The sequence below is a fragment of the Geotrypetes seraphini genome, chromosome 4 (assembly GCF_902459505.1).
Source record: "Geotrypetes seraphini chromosome 4, aGeoSer1.1, whole genome shotgun sequence".
Lineage (NCBI taxonomy): Eukaryota > Metazoa > Chordata > Amphibia > Gymnophiona > Dermophiidae > Geotrypetes > Geotrypetes seraphini.
In genome coordinates, this window is record NC_047087.1 from 9,823,043 (window position 1) to 9,840,969 (window position 17,927).

The 17,927-nt window shown below is 37.8% G+C and overlaps 1 protein-coding gene across 3 annotated transcripts in view; it reads left to right on the forward strand.

The window, feature by feature from the left end:
- The window catches only part of PIEZO1 (piezo type mechanosensitive ion channel component 1), a 400,254-nt gene that overhangs the window by 279,426 nt on the left and 102,901 nt on the right, over positions 1 to 17,927 (forward strand). For all 3 annotated transcript variants that reach the window (XM_033942562.1, XM_033942564.1, XM_033942563.1), the window contains one exon: positions 1,475 to 1,572. In XM_033942562.1, the coding sequence (XP_033798453.1) occupies positions 1,475 to 1,572 (98 nt within the window). The remainder of the gene's footprint in view (positions 1 to 1,474; positions 1,573 to 17,927) is intronic.

A 17,927-nucleotide genomic window follows, 5' to 3' on the forward strand; every position in this document is an offset into this window, starting at 1 on the left:
GGCTGCCACATGGTCTTCGGTTCATACCTTCACCTCCCACTACTGTCTGGACTCCCTGTCCAGAAGCGATGGCCGATTCGGCCAATCGGTGTTGCGAAATCTATTTGCTTAAATTGCCAACTTCCCTCCATCCCTCTGCAGTAAGCTTGGAGGTCACCCACATGTGAGAATATCATGCCTGCTTGTCCTGGGATAAAGCACAGTTACTTACCGTAACAGGTGTTATCCAGGGACAGCAGGCATATATTCTCACAACCCACCCACCTCCCCGAGGTTGGCTTCTTGGCTAGTTAAGTGAACTGGAGACCACGAGGGGATGCACCCCCTAGTGGAGCAGGAAGGCACGCATGCGTGGAGCAGCAGAGCAAACTTAAATCTTCAATCAAGTTTGCTTGAAAATGCTTCCGCATCGGGGCTCCGTAGATGACGTCACCCACATGTGAGAATATATGCCTGCTGTCCCTGGATAACACCTGTTACGGTAAGTAACTGTGCTTTATTACCAGTCCATTACTAATGTATGGGACCAATCAAACCTTTGTTACCCAAAAGCCCCCTATCCTGGGAACATCCCATCCCATGTAACCACCAGAAGTTATTCACCCTGTGCTAGAGACTCTCACCCTTGTTATTCCAGCAATAGCAGCCAGTCTCGGTGTGGGTTAGGTACTGAGAGTCCTTAATTCTCTTGATAACCACTAGAGGTTATGCCCACGTCTACGTTCCTATCTGTGGCTAATGCAACTTTTATCCCATCCATCACGCCATGTAGTTAAAGGTTTACTAACAGAACTGTCCTGTCTTATCTTCACCTGTGGCTCTGGGATATTTCTATCTCTGATGTCTCAATGGTTACCTCTCTTTTCAAGCTCTTTCCTTCAGCATAGACCCAGGACCTGGTTTCGATCGGTGCTAGCAGCTTTCCTGCTGCAGGTGACTAGCTGGGCTTGAAAGTTCCTCCTTTCTGTGGTGCAGGAGTTTGTCCGTGACAGCATTCAATACAGATTCAAGTGGGAAGTTTGGTCTCCCTGTTTGTTTGTTTAAGCTTTGTCACTGCCATTTATATGACAGTGAGCAGAAGGGATGCCTCCTTTTCTGAAGACATGCAGTGCCCCTCTCCTCTCAGCAGGGGTTTCCCTGTTCTTGTGACCCTCAAAGCCCAAATATGTCCAGTCGGAGAACAGTCCTATGACTGGTGTTTGTAAGGAAGATGCGAGTTCTAAGCTCCGGTGTGGGAGGCACAGAGTTTACTGATCTACCAGAATGCTGTCATCGGCATAAATGCCCACATGGTGTCTTCTCCTGGACTGTAGCTGACTGAACTAAATATTAACATGTTTTGACTTTCCAGTTTTGATTCATGCAGTCAGAAGTGTCTGTGACATGCCTCTGTTGTGTTTCTTGCTAACGATGTACCAGATCGTGAATTTTTCATGCTTTGTCTCCTTCTTCTCTCCCATCTGGCACCCGGCAGTGCTGCATTCGGGCGAGTATTACTTATTTGAATCGGACACTGAGGAAGATGAGGAGAGTGTGTGTGAACAGAAGCCAATACAGCAGAGTGCATTCCAGGTAATGGGATGGCATTAGCTATAGCGCTGTGCCATGGATGGGGATAAGAGAACCTCAAGCCTTCACCATAGACACACACAACGATAACACAGGGAAAATCCCGATTCCTAGGTCATGCCAAAATTACGTAGGGAAGGTATCAGGCAGAGACTGCCATCACCCTCAGTGTTTGCCATGTAGGCTAGACCTAAGGGCACCACAGTGGCACCCCAATAGCTAAAACTTGATCAATTGTGGACTTCCTAGTTATCGATAAAGTGGAGCCCAACAACGCATAAGTCCATTTTGTGGTCTGACTGTATTGGTTGAAAGCAAGAGGAGAGATTTCGCCCAATGTAGGCATTCACGCAAGCAGGTGGGCACATAAGCAGATTTTTGACAGGTGTGCCTACGTGCTATTCTTTCAATATGCACTTATCTTGCTTAGGGTGTATTTTCCAAGCAGACATACACATGGGAGAGTCTGGGCAAGACTCTGAGGTTGACCAAAACCAAATCTGCAGCTGAAATGCACCGCTCGGTTTCAGCCAAAAACTGAAAATGGGCCTAGCTCAGCCCACAAACAGGAATATCCTCCCACTCCCTTCCCAGCCCATTAAGAAGCCTCTCTTCCCCCCCGCAGGCCCATTTTATCATTGGTAGTGTAGTTGCTAGCCGGGACAAAAGTGAGTGGGGCTTGCAATGCTCAAGAAAAAAGAATTGAGATGGAAGCGCAACCAGTGATGGTAACTCAAGAAGAAAAGCCCCCCCCCCTGGAAAAATAGGAAAATGATTGCTGCTAGGGATTCCATCATCAGAGGCAAATCAAAGAACATAAAATAGTGAAATACTTGAGTAGAAGTAAAAATACATATAGTTTTTTAATGTTAAAGTAAAAGTAGAATGAAAAACATCTTAATAAATTTAAGTGAAAGTAAAAAATATATTACTACTACTATTACTACTCCTTTTGAATACAAAGTAAAAGGTAGCGTAACTACAATGAATGTAACTATTGTTAACCTTTTTATTCCAATCATTTTATTGCTTTACGATTCAGTCCACTTTGCTTTTAGTGAAAGTAAATTTTGCAAATGGCTGTCACTCATCGTCCGAGTGTGCTTGCGAGTCATGAAAGCAGCACAGCTAGAAAGGTGTTCAACAGCTCCACTGGCACAAAGTGGATTGCTCAGTCTGATTAAAATGTTTCTGCAAATCAGGCCAAACTGCAGGATTACCGATGTCTTTTGACTGGGTCTGCAGATATCGATCAAGAGAATTTCAGCCTGAAACACTTGAAGAATACTTTATCATCTAGAAACATAGGAACATAGAAATAGACGGCAGATAAGGGCCACGGCTCATCCAGTCTGCCCACCTCAAAGACCCTCCCCTACCTTTCTCTGTGAATAGATCCCACGTGTCTATCCCATTTGGCCTTAAAATCAGGCACGCTGCTGGCCTCAATAACCTGAAGTGGGAGACTATTCCAGCGATCAACCACCCTTTCAGTGAAAAAGAATTTCCTGGTGTCCCCATGTAGTTTTCCGCTCCTAATTTTCCACGGATGCCCCCTTGTTGCCGCTGGACCCTTGAAGCAGAAGATATCTTCTTCCATCTCGATTCGTCCCGTGAGATGTTTGAATGTCTCGATCATGTCACCCCTCTCTCTTCGCTCCTCGAGCGAATATAGCTATAATTTATCCAGCCTTTCTTCGTACGGAAGATCCTTGAGTCCCGAGACCATCCGGGTGGCCATTCTCTGGACCGATTCCAGTCTCAGCACATCCTTACGATAATGTGGCCTCCAGAATTGCACACAGTATTCCAGGTGGGGCCTCACCATTGACCTATACAATGGCATAATGACTTACGGCTTACGGCTGACGAAACCCCTCCATATGCAACCTATGATTTGTCTTGCCTTGGATGAAGCTTGCTCCACTTGATTGGCGGCTTTCATGTCCTCACTGACGATCACCCCTAAGTCTCGTTCTGCTACCGTTCTTGTTAGGATCTCGCCATTAAGGGTGTAAGTCTTACATGGGTTATGGCCGCCCAGGTGCATAACTTTGCATTTTTTGGCATTGAAGCTGAGTTGCCAGTCCCTAGACCAGCGCTCCAGGAGGAGCAGGTCGTGCATCATGTTGTCAGGCATTGAATCTTCGTCCGTTGTGTTAATGCCCACAACATTGCCTAGTTTGGCGTCATCGGCAAATAATGTCATTTTACCTCACAGTCCTTCTGCTAAGTCTCTTATAAAGATGTTGAATAGGATCGGGCCCAGGACCGAGCCCTGCGGCACCCCACTGATCACCTCCGTCATTTCTGAGGGAGTGCCGTTCACCACCACCCTCTGAAGTCTACCTCCAAGCCAGTTCCCAACCCATTCATCAATGTATCGCCCAATCCCATAGAACTCATCTTGCTTAGTAACCTGCTGTGTGGTACGCTATCGAATGCTTTGCTGAAGTCCAGGTACACTATGTCCAGGGACTCCCCAACATCCAGCTTCCCCGTCACCCAGTCAAAGAAGCTGATTAGGTTGGATTGGCATGATCTCCCCTTAGTAAATCCGTGTTGCATCTCCATCTTCATTATCTTCGTCATGCTTTCCAATTACAAAGAAGGCATTCTCAAAGTTAGAATCATTGTCTGTTGTGGTTCTAACAGTTTGTCATCTGAAGGCAAACTCTGTCTGAATATCCTTGAGAACTGATGCAAGAACGTCAACTGTGTAGGAAGCCTTCAGTCTTAAGGCCAGACAAGCAGACTTCCTCTCTAAAGACTCTTATCAATTTTGTAGACAGACACCCCAGTGTAAAATTTTCCTTGGGATGACCAGCAGTCTGTTGTGGTAGAGATGTCTGGTCAGCAAGAGCTACAGCGAACTTCAGATTTCTCTCCTCTTCGAAGTGACCCAACTCATCACTGTTCTGTTTGGCTGGAGACCATAATCGGTTCAATAAATACAGGCAATTCCACTATTCTCCTAGGCTATATTCACTGAACGGCAAAGTTTAAGATGAAATGATCAATTGTTTGCTGACGAGATTTACAACAGTAAAATTCTGTTCCAGGTTTTGTTGTTTCATTTCGTTTACCGAGGAATAGTCTTTTAACTTTCATCAAGTGTACAAAAATTGCAACACAATAACATAGATTTAACCACTTGTACATCTTATCACTATAACTTATAGTTGTAAATATAACCCTCCCTCTCCCATCCTGAAATCCCTTTAGTAATTTTTATTTTTCATATAATAGAAATCCTCCCCCCACCCCACCCTTATCTTACATATTAAATATAGAAATATTAGGAAATGGCATCAATCATGACAAAAGGACGTTAATGGTTCCCAAATTTTAATGAAGTTTTTATAATTTCCATTTTGCACCGCTATTGATCTTTCAATTCTGTATATGTGGCAAACTGAATTCCATCAAAATAGTCATTTACATCTTGCTTCTACTTTTAACTTTAAGCCTCGGATGTAAGTAGGTAAAAGTAGTAAAAATTGGTGAGATTATTACATCGGTAAAAGTAACAAATGTTATCCTGAGTAGTGAAGACGCAGGGGGGATTGCTAAAATCTGCAACGTGACATAATCAGGCTCGAGGAATGGGCATCAAAATGGCAGATGAGGTTCAACATGGACAAGTGTAAAGTGATGCATGTCGGTAATAAAAATCTCATGCATGAATACAGGATGTCTGGGGTGGTACTTGGAGGGACCTCCCAGGAAAGAGACTTGGGAGTTATGATCGACAAGTCGATGAAGCTGTCGATGCAATGTGCGGCGGCGGCAAAAAGGGCAAACAGAATGCTAGGAATGATAAAGAAGGGGATCACGAACAGATCGGAGAAGGTTATCATGCCGCTGTACCTGGCCATGGTGCGCCCTCACCTGGAGTACTGCGTCCAGCACTGGTTGACGTACATGAAGAAGGACACGGTACTACTCGAAAGGGTCAAGAGAAGAGCGACTAAGATGGTTAAGGGGCTGTCATACAGTGAAAGATTAGAGAAACTGGGCCTCTTCTCCCTCGCACAGAGGAGATTGAGAGGGGACATGATCGAAACATTCAAAATACTGAAGGGAATAGACTTAGAAGATAAAGACAGGTTGTTCACCCTCTCCAAGGTAGGGAGAACGAGAAGGCACTCTCTAAAATTGAAAGGGGATAGATTCTGTACAAATGTAAGGAAGTTCTTCTTCACCCATAGAGTGGTAGAAAACTGGAACACTCTTCCGGAGTCTGTCATAGGGGAAAACACCCTCCAGGGATTCAAGGCAAAGTTAGACAAGTTCCTGCTGAACAAGAACGTAAGCTGGTAGGGCTAGTCTCAGTAAGGGCGCTGGTCTTTGACCAGAGGGCCGCCACGGGAGCGGACTGCTGGGCACGATGGACCACTGGTCTGACCCAGCAGCAGCAATTCTTATGTTCTTATTAAAAGTAACAACACTTTTACTTAAGTACAGGAACTACAGTAGTTACATGGAGTGTCTTCTGCTGTAATTGTGCAGTATTTGATGGCCTCTAGCGAGGCCCTTAGTTCTTGGAGTAACAGTGGGCAAGGCTGCTGTTACCCTGCTTGATTTTCTGAAGCTCCTACTGCTAATGAGATCTCCATCGCTTGGACCAGTTCTCACTTCTAGGACTGGTTCAGGAGCAGGTTAATATTTCTGGACTTGTTATGATCCAGAAATAACCTGAAAATATGAAACACTTTTCTACTTCTTAGGCCAGCGGATGCTGACCTGGGCAGTTAAGATTCTGTCACCATTTTGAATTTACTCATGTCCGGTCTTCCTTTCAAGGAGACAAGAAAGGAGTTTTTCAAGAACCTCCCTCTAGGTTCATTCCTCAAAGCAACTATTAAATGAACAATTGTACCTTATATACTCATACATAAACTAAGATTTTGGGCCAAAAAATGGGAGTCTCGGTTTATATTTGGGTCAATGCCGGGCTTGTGATAAGACCTGGTAGTCCAGCGGTGGGCCGAGACAGGAGCAATCCCTCCCGTCTCCTGCCCCAGCCAACTTTAACTATTTTTATCTCCCTCCCGCCAACTCCTCCCCCCTACCTGGTGGTCTAGCGGAGGGCCAGCCCCGGCTGACTTCTTTGGGTTGAAGAAGTTTGATCATATAACTCCCTCCTACCGACTCCTGCATTGGCTGCTTTTGCTTTAAGGTACTAGACGGCCTAGCCCCCAAATACATAACCGACCTATTCTCCTTTTCAACCAATAGATAAGAGAAGCTCAAACTTGAATTTTGTTTCTCCCCCGGTTAAAGGATGTAAATTTAAAAGACATCACCAACATCTTCTCTCTTATCAAGCAGCATTATGGGGCAATGATCTGAAACAATTACTTACGCTTGCCAATGCCTATGGAAAATTTAGGAGACACCTAAAAACATATCTGTTCTTAAAGTACATAGGAAACTGATTTGCACAATCTCTCCCACAATAACTGATCTCTAGAACTGTTAATCAATAAATTTTAACTATGTTAATTCTACTCAAACATTGCTAATCATTGTAAACCACATAGAACTTCACGATCCTGTGGTATATAAACTATTATTATTATTTCAACAACTGTTATCTTCAAGTTTCTTTATTTTTGATATACCGTTTATCATCCAGGTATCTAAACGGTTTACAATAAAATGTAACAAAAGTTTAAAAAAAGAATAAAAACTTATCTAAACTAAAAAAAGGGGAAACATTTACACATGAACGCACATGATACATTAGGAGAGGATGGGAAGGAAAGAGTAATAAATACATTGAGATGAAAATAAAAGAGGAAAAAGGGAGAGGTTAAGTCCCTGGTGGTCCAGCAGTGAACCGCGGCAGGAGCAACCTTCCTTCACTCCTGCCCATGCAGAGCCGCTAGCTGATTGGCTGCCGTGAACTCGCAGATCTTCGTGATAGTTGCATCTTCAGTTTGTAGAATTTCTGAGTTGCGAACTTTATCTTGCAAACGTTCCCCCTCATTCTATAATATTCCTGCTATAAACTCCATTTGGATGCTAAAAATCCGGAGCATGTGGCTTACAGGGGTTCTGTGCATGTATTTGCAAAGGGACGTAGGTGTGGGGGGGGTCCCACATTTACACGCATCATTTAAAGCAGTGGTTCCCAATCCTGTCCTGGAGGACCACTAGCCAGTCGGGTTTTCGGGATAACTCTAATGAATATGCATGAGAGAGATTTCCATATAATGGAGGTGACGGGCATGCAAATCTGCTCCATGCATATTCATTAGGGCTATCCTGAAAACCTGGCTGGCTGGTGGTCCTCCAGGACAGCGTTGAGAACCATTGATTTAAAGTATTCAATAAGTTGTGTGTGATAATGTGGCTTTGCAGCCAGGGATGGAACTCTTCAGAATATAGTCATAGGAAGCAGGGCAGGATTAATTCATCCAGGGCCCCTAGACACACAAGTACACTGGGCCCCTGCCCCCCCCCCACCATGCACCCAGGCGTAAACAGGAAGCTGCGTCAAAGGGAAGCTTTGGGCAAGCAGCACCGCTTGCACAATTACAGTTCCCGTTGCCGTTCTTACCCGCGTTGCTTGCTTGTCTTACTTTCCGTCGATTGGGGGGGGCTGTGTTGCCGATTGGGGTGGGGCCCGCGTTGCCGATCGATGCTGGAGGGGGCCATCGCCGTTTGGAAAAAACAATGTTGATGCCCTCCTTCATCGGGCCCCCCTGACCATTACGGACCCTAGACATGTGCCTACTTGGCCTATTGGTTAATCCTGCCCTGATAGGAAGGATTTCCCAAGTCTCCACAGGCTGGACACTTCCTAAACAAACAATCGCATGGGACTTTACTGTAGTTCCTGATGAGCTCTTTCCTTCTTGCTTCAGCCAGTCCCAGATGTGGCTTTTACAGGTTCAAGAGCAGTCACTTCTTCTTAACTCCAAAACAGCTTCACGGTTATAGTCCATAGTATCTGAACTTAAGGTTATAAGAAAACTTATCCTACCTCACCGAAGCCTCAGCTTCTGGCCACCAGGCTCTCCCTAGCCAACAGGACCACCATGCGATGATCTCGTACCTCAGGGCCTCTCTGAACTATTCAGCCTCGGGGTATTTAAACTCTTCCCTGCCTTAGCTCCGCCCCTTTGACTCAGCAATTCTGTCCCACCTAAGCCTAAGGTGGATTACTCTTTGAGCTAGTGCCCCTTGCTGTAAGGTGGCTTAATTGCAGTATCAGTGGGGGTTTGCTCTTCACTCCACCACCCACTCCCCAACATTTCGGCTATGGACCAAGCTATAAGTACACAAGCTTAAATGTTGGTGTGTAAATGCTGACCGGTTCCCATATTATAGAATGGTGCTTAGCACCCAGCAATTTCTGTGCTTTTTGGTGCCTATCTTCAAGTTTCAAGTTTATTGGTTTTTAATATCCCGATCATAAAACAAATATCTGACCGGTTAACAATAAAATTTGAAATAGGAAAGGAAAAATAATTTAATGGTGTATTAGAAAGATTAGTAAGAAAAATAAAAAAAAGAAAAAACATATAAAACATACGGACAAACCTGACAGTGAGGATGAGTGGGGAGGAAGGGAAAAGTTACATAATCTTAGAAGAAATGAGATAGAGGGAAGGGATATAACACGAGGGGTAAGGGTGCGTGGTATGAGGGATATGCGCTGAAGAGAAGGTTAGTTTTGAGAAAGAGATCAACAAGTGAATCAAGAAAAGATTAAGATTTGGCAAAGGCATCTTGAAATAGATAAGTTTTAAGATTAGTCTTAAAAGGGGGCGTGGCTTAACGCGAACACGAATGGACGTGTAATCGCTAAGCTCCTCTTCATTTAGGCAACTGAAGATAAAAAATAATATTCCCTTCTTGAAGATTGCATCAAAAAATAATTATTATTGATGATGATATTACCTCTTAAGATTAAAGTTGAAGATTGAGTGAATAACAGCTAAATAATCAGAGTGCCGACATCAAGACGCTGACATCGAAGAAAAGCTGAGAGAAGGTAATTTCGTCGGCTTTTGTCTGTGCTGAGACGGCAAGCAGAGAGTGAAAGTGGATAGAAACTTGAACTGACCAACGAATGTAAAATTTGTAGGTGTTGGGAAGGAGAGACTTACAACGAGAAAAGCTGAAAAGGGAATGAGCTGTGGCGGTTTGAAGCAGACCTCTCCCGCCCGCGCTGAACAGAGACTCTGGGGGAAAAGAATCAGAAGATTTTCTCTTTGCTAAGACAGTGGAAGATTGGGGAGAGGGTCCGCTGAGACGATGAAAGCTGACTAAAAGTTAAAAAGAAGAGAACTGATCTGGTTGTGAGGCTGCTGTCAGTCGATCTGTGTGGCGGTTTGATTTCTCCTGCCGGCGCTGACTCAGAGCCCTACGGGTGGTGAAGAGAGAGATCAATATTGTCCTTTTGCCGGTTTCTTTTTTGTGAGAACAAACTATTTTAAATAGAGAAAGTTGGATCGGCACGGTTTAGAGAAGAAATATTAAAAACTTAAACTGACCAAAAAGGGCAGGGAAGTAAGAGAAAGACTGATTCTAGTGTGAAGCCTGTTGTCGGTTGAATTCCTGAACTGTGGCGGTTTGAAATTACCCTTCACAGACAGTCGGAGCCCTGAGAGATCAACTAATTACTTGAAGTATTGAAAAAAATAGATCTCATTATATGGCAGTTGTCAGTTTAACAATCTAAAGCTGAGACAGTTTGAAGCAGCTCTCTTCCAGCCAGTATTGAGTTGGAATCCTGAGAAAGATCAAATTATCCTCTGCTTGAAGCAATTTCTTGAAATACTTTTAAAAAGGTAGAACATTGAATACTCCATTTAATTAATAAATAGAAAAGACTACAATTCAGACTGATTGGGATAGAGGGCTGCCTGTCAAAAGATAAAAATATGACAGTTTGATATAGCCCTCTCCTGCCTGATGTCAAAGTAAAGCCTGAGAAAGAAAAAAAAAAAAAAAAAAAAAAAAATTTTTCTTCTGTGCTGAATAACATAGTGCCTGAACACTGAGACTTCTAAAGAGCTGAAACACATTAAAAGGAAGTTTCTTTTTCCTTTCTCATTGAGACAATAAAGCAGATAACTAACAAGAAATTACTGTTGAAAAAATTTCTCCTGCTTGAAATCAGAATGAAATTCTGAGAGAGAGAGGCTTGAGAAGAAGAAGAAAAGGATTTCTCTTTTGTTGAATATTATATTTGGACAGAGTGTCTGATTTGAAATCTGCTTAGTGATAGAACAACGCAACACTGGTGTAAAAAAAAAAAAAAAAAAAAAATCAAAGACATATTACAAAAAACTGTGACTGAAAGATATTTTAAGATTCCTAACAAAACTGAATAAATAAAATCCACGAAAAAAGAAACAACAACATGGCAAGTACCAGGCAAAACAAAAATGAGGTTGGCACATCAGCAAAAAGACAAAAACAAGATCAAATAACACTAAGCAAGATCCCACTTCCTATTGAAGAACCTGACATATTGAGTAAAGCAGAAGTTATGGAAGAACTAAGACAAATCAAACAAATGCTTAAGGAAACAGTAATCAATATGTCTGAAATGAAAGAAGAAATATTAAACATTCATAGACAAATGGAAAGTAATAACAAAAGAACAACTGAATTAGAATCCAAAATGGAGGTCATAGAAAGCGAAACAAAAAGATGTAAAAATGACAGTCTGGAATTAAATAAATTGAAAGATCAACTGGAAGACTATGAGAATAGAGGAAGAAGGAAAAACATTAAACTTTTTGGAATACAAGAAAATTTAGAGGGAAAAAATACTATCCTTTTTCTAGAAAATTTAATTCCAAAAATACTACAACTGGACTTGAAACAACCACTAGAAATAGAAAGAGCGCATAGGATTCCAGTTAAAAATACAGAAAATAAAAGCAGGCCAAGACCAATAATTTTCAAAATGCTTAGATACCAACAAGCATTAGAAATATTAAATTCAGCAAAGAAAGATAAAAATCTAAACTATAAAGGATCTAGAATATGGTTCTTGCCGGACTTTGCCAAAAACACAGCAAATAAAAGAAAGAGACTATTAGACATGAGACCTCAACTAAAAGAAAAAGGTTTTAAATATGGTCTATATTATCCGGCGAAAATGAGAGTATCATCTGGAGATAAATCCTTATATTTCGAGGATCCAGAAAAACTAAAAGCTTTTCTTTCTAAACCAGAACCTATGATATTTTAACATAAAATTTTAAGATGGGTTTTGATGACTTTATGAAATAACTATAAAAGTATGAAATATTGAAATATTTGAAAAAAAAAAAAAAAAAAAAATTTATAAGAAAGAAAAAGCAAAATATAAGAAAAACATCAATAATATACTAAATATATGTTTAAGATAAAAATTTATGATGTAAATAATAATACTAAGGAAATATAAATTAAAAACTGTTAAATGGATAAAGATACATTAATGAAATATTAAGAAAATATGACTAAAGAAATTAAAGGTTAAAATAAATAGATAGAAGGAGAATCTGATTGAATATTGAATGCCTAGAGGGGAGGAGAATATTAGGGTTACAGTTCCAATGTGTATCCTTAAGCAGCCATTGTATTGGGTGGGAAAGGGAGGGAAAAGGAAAGAATTTACTATGATTAAGGGAAAAAAAAATAAGGGATTAGATATTTTAGGGGTAAATATGTGTGTCGTGAAAAATATATTTTGGATTCTAGTTTATATAATCTTTATTCATTTTCTTTTGTTACAACAAGTGTTTCAAATATACTTATTAGAAATTTAAACATATACACTTGATAAACATTCTTATTATCATCAAGTTTAACATTTTTTAGAACATTAATTTTTTACATATTTTATAATATTATGCAGTAACTCTAAATTTATATAATTTCTTTTGAATGTATTAATCCCCTTTCCCTCCCTCCCATTCAATCAATAATATTTAAAAACAACTTTATTGTAAATTCTTACAACATTGATATAGTGTGTTAAATTCAAAAATAAAATCCCATCCCATTCCTCTCTAATCAAATTTCTATCTTGGGAAAAGTTAATCATTCATTACAAAAATTTGTTAATGGTCTCCATATCTTTTGAAATCTATTAATATATCCTTTTTGTGTTGCTATGGTTAGCTCCATTTTATATATATGACAGACAGAATTCCACCAGAAAGTGTAATTCAGCCTGTCATGTCTTTTCCAATTAAATGTGATTTGTTGTATTGCTATTCCAGTTAAAATAAATAAAAGTTTGTTATTACTTGATGATATTTGACTTTTTTTTCTCATTGTTGTTCCAAATAATATAGTATCATATGTCAAGGCTATTGGGTTTTCCAACATCCTATTAATTTGAGGCCAAATTGATTTCCAGAATGTTAAGATGAATGGACAAAAGAATAAAAGATGATCTAATGTCCCAATTTCAACATGACAGTGCCAGCATCTATTAGATTTAGAGCTATCAATTCTATGTAAACGTGTAGGGGTCCATAAAGCTCTATGTAAAAGAAAGAACCAAGTTTGTCTCATAGATGCTGACATCGTACATTTTAACCTCCAAGACCAAAGTCGTGGCCATTGAGATGCACTAATTTGGTGTTTTATCTCAATGCTCCAAATGTCTCTAAGACCATTTTTTGGTTTTTTATTTATATATCCGGATATTAATTTATACCACTGTGCAGCTTCATGTCCTATTGAGTTTATCTGGAAACACAAGAATTCCAAGCTGTGATAATTAGTAAGATTTTTCCATTCAGGGAACCCTACCTGAATGGATTGCTTCAATTGCAACCATCTAAAATATTGTGTTTTATTAAGATCAAATTTATGTTGCAATTGTGAAAACTCCAGCATTTTACCATTTTTTATTATGTCGTCTAAAATACGAATACCTGCTGTCATCCAGTTTTTCCAGATTATTTTAAAACCGCCTATTTTGATCTTGGGGTTTAACCAAATTGTTTGAGTTGTTGATTTACTAATTGGAATAGGAGTTAGATTACTTATGTATCTTAAAGTTTTCCATGTATCCATGAATATTTTATGTTCTTTGTATAGCCTTGGCATCGTGATACTAACTACATGACTAAGACGTAATGGAAACATAAGTCTCCATTCTAGCCAGAACCAGTCTGGAATATTTACAGTGGGCTCTGGGAGGATCCAATACATACCTTGACGTAAAATATAGGCTTGATGATACCTATAGAAGTTGGGAAAATTTACCCCTCCCTCCGCAATTGGTCTTTGTAATGACACTAAAGCAACTCTGTGATTTTTCCCAAGCCAAATAAATTTTGTCAATATTTTATTTAATTTTTTATAAAAAGAATTTTGGAAGAAAATTGGTATCATTCCCATTTGGTAACAGACTACAGGTAATATCATCATTTTAACAGTTTGTATTCTTCCCCACCAAGATAAGTGTAAAGGGTTCCATTGCTCACACATCTCTGTTACTTTTTGTAATAAATTTTTTTCATTAATTTTCATTGTGTCATCTATATTTTTTGTAATCCAAATTCCAAGATATTTAATAGCATCCTCTTTCCAAACAAAAGAGAATGATTTAAATAAACCTTTTGTACAATGTATATTTAATGGAAGTATTTCTGATTTGTTCCAGTTTATCTTATATCCTGAGAATTTTCCAAATTTTTCAATCAGTTCAAGTAAATGTGGAATGGTAGATTCTGGGTTCCTCAAATATAATAATAAATCATCAGCATAAGCTGATATTTTATATTCTTTATCTGAATGAGGTATACCTTGTATCTCCTTTGTTTGTTGGATTGCTAATATTAAGGGTTCTAAAACAATATCAAACAGTAAAGGAGACAAAGGACATCCTTGTCTAACTCCTCTTTGTAGATTAAATTTTTCTGAAAACGTATTATTAATATATAATCTAGCAGAAGGGGAGTTATATAGTGTTTGTATCATTTGTGTGAATCCAGGACCTATTCCAAACCAATCTAATGTCTGATACATAAATGTCCATTCTATTCTATCAAAAGCCTTTTCTGCATCTAAAGAAACAGTAAAAGTAGGCTCATTCATTTTTTTTGTTAAGTATAACATATGGAAAGCTAATCTAGTGTTATGAGATGAATGTCTTTGAGCAACAAATCCTGTTTGAGACATACTTATAATATGGGGAAGAGCTTTAGCCAATCTTAATGCAAGTATTTTTGCTAATAATTTTCCGTCTACATTTATTAAAGAAATTGGTCTGTAATTTGATACCAAAGTGGGATCTTTATTTGGCTTTGGTAAAACTATTGTTAATGATTCTGCCATAGTGCCTTTAGTACAACCTTGATTTAGTTGATATTGAAAAAGATTTAATAAATAGGGTAATAAAAAATTTTGAAAATGTTTATAAAATTCCACTGTATAACCATCACCACCTGGAGCGGATCCAACTCTAAGGGATTTCAAAGCTGTTCCTAATTCTTTTAGTGATATTTGTTCTTCTAAACTTCGTTTTATATGTTCAGGAATTTTTGGACCCTTTAATTGTTTCAAGAATTCTAAACCTTCTTTTTCTTTATTTAAATAAGTCTCGGAAGAATAAAGAGATTTATAAAATTTTAGGAATTGTTTTAAGATTGGTTCAATTTTTGTTAATGTATCACCTTTTTCATTTTTTATAGCAATTATATTTGTTTTCTTTTTTTTCACTTTTAGGTAGTTTGCTAGTATTCTTCCCGACTTATTTGAGTTTCCATAATACAGTGCCTGCTGAGAAAATAAATCTTTTCTTATCATTTTTGATGATATTTCATTATATTTACCTTTAAGTTTTAACAGTTCTTGTTGTGTGGAATAATCCCATTTTTCTATAAGTTTTATTTCTAAATTTTTTATTTCTTTTTCTAAGTTAGTATATTGTTTTTTATTTTGTTTATTAAGATAAGCCGAATAAGAAATAATTTGTCCTCTTATTGATGCTTTAAATGCATCCCATAATATTTCTCTAGAAATCTCATCTTTATCATTTATTTGAAAAAATTCTTTCATTTTTATTTGAAAATTTTCACAGAATATTGGATCAGCAAGCAATGTATTATCAAACTTCCATATTGGTCTATTTGTATTTTGATCTGTGATCTTAATTTCAATCCATACCCCACCATGATCAGATAAAATGATTGGATCGATGGCAGCTTTTGTTACTTGATGTGCTAGATGTTTTGATATAAAAATATAATCTATTCTTGAAAAAGAATTGTGAACATGAGAACAGAATGAAAATTCCCGTCCATCAAAATGAAGTATACGCCAAATATCTATTAAATCACAAGTTTGTATTAAATTATCTAGGCCCATTGATTTCATATATCTACTTGGGTTTTTATCCAATATAGGATCCATAACAGCATTGAAATCCCCCGCTACTATTAGATTTGAAGTAGCCAGTGGTATAATCATTTGTTGAAGAGTTTTGAAAAATTCATTTTGGTTCGAATTAGGGGCGTATATATTAATCAACGTCATGGTAGTATTTCCCATATTCATTTCCACAATTATCCATCTTCCATTAATGTCTGTTGCCTTTAATTTGAATGTAGCAGTACATTTTTTATTTACTAGAATAGCAACACCTGCTTTTTTCTTTGTAGCTGGTGAGAAAAAGCAATGTTTGACCCAACCTCCTTGTAGTTTACTAGATTCAATATTTGAGAGGTGGGTCTCTTGTATAAAGCATAAATCCGCATCTTGCCTTTTTAAAAATAATAGTGCTTTTTTCTTTTTTATCATATGATTTAGACCATTAACGTTTAAGGATATTATTTTAAGATCCATTTATGTATTTTTGATATATTTTCTTTAAATTATATGAATTTTTTTTTTCCCAATATTTAAAATATTTTGGAATATCCCCTTTTTTTTCTTTATTCCATTTTCCATTATTTTCCCATCTTCCCTTCCCTCCCTTCCCTCCCTTCCCTTCCCATTTTAATATGTCTACTTGGATACGCATATTGAGGTTAGGTGTATATACCTCCTACAAGCTATTACAATATATAACTATATTTACTACAATTATTATTTATTTTATCTTTTTTAATTATATTTTCCCTTTTATAGATGTTTTATTTTTATTCTATTATAAGTTCCAATGTATATTTTTATTATATTTTGGTTTGTATTGTATATTATTGGTATTAAGAAATGTTTTCCTTTTTTAAATATTATGTATGAATTATATTCTTTCTCTATTCTTTAAGGAAAATATGACATCAATGCAAATCACACGTTCAATCAGATATAAAATTCAAAATGATATCTAATAATATTTAAAATATTATAACTTATATTTTTAAGGCTTAGGTATATATTTGAAGGCAGTCATAAAGGATTATTAGATATCTCCACAGTCTGTTTAGAATGTTCTTGCAGTTCAAATTATAATTCCATGTTCTTCTAAATTTTTTTTTTTCAATTAAAGTTGAAAGTTCCGTTTTCATATTGAACTCTATATCTGTATTTCATATTCAATCTTTATGTTTTATTAAATCAAACATAAATTTAAATATTAACACATATATAGTATTCAATAATAAGTTCTTGTTTAAGATGTCATTGGCTGTTCATGTTGATCAAGGAATTCTTGAAGTTTTGTAGGATCTGAAAAGTTTTGAGTTTTGTTGGCTATGGTGATTTTCATTACTGCTGGATAAAGAAGGCCATATCTTGCCCCTAGAGCTCGTAGTTGGGGTCTCATGTCTAGGAATTGTTTTCTTCGTGATGCAGTTTCTTTTGCAAAATCAGGGACAATATGGATTCTTGCATCTTGACATTTGAGGTTTTTGTTTTCTTTTGCAAGTTGGCAGATTTCTACTGCTTGTTGGTGTCTCAAAAGTTTAAATATTAAAGTTCTTGGTCTTGATTGAAGGTTTTTATTTTGTGTTGGTATTCTGTGTGCTCTTTCTATTTCTAATGCAGTTTTGAATTTTAAAGGTAGTATTTTAGGTAGAAATTGTTCCAGGAATGTTATAGGGTCATTTTTTTCTACCCCTTCCGGAATCCCGATGATCCTTAAATTATTTCTTCTTTCTCTATTTCGGCTGTCTTCCAAGTCTCTTTTAATTTCTTCAACTTCTTTCCATATTATTTTAGATTTTCTCATGTCTGTATTCAGTTGTTCTGTATTGTTTTCTAGGTCATTTATTCTATTTTCAACTATATCCACTCTTTTGGTGAGAAGTGCAGCATCTTCAATTGCTTTTTTTAGTTTTTTATTGCTGTCTAATACTATTTCTTTAATTTGTCTTAACTCTTCCATGACGTCGGGGCTCTCATCCGATGGCAGCGGAACTTTTGAGGGTGTGTTATTTGGC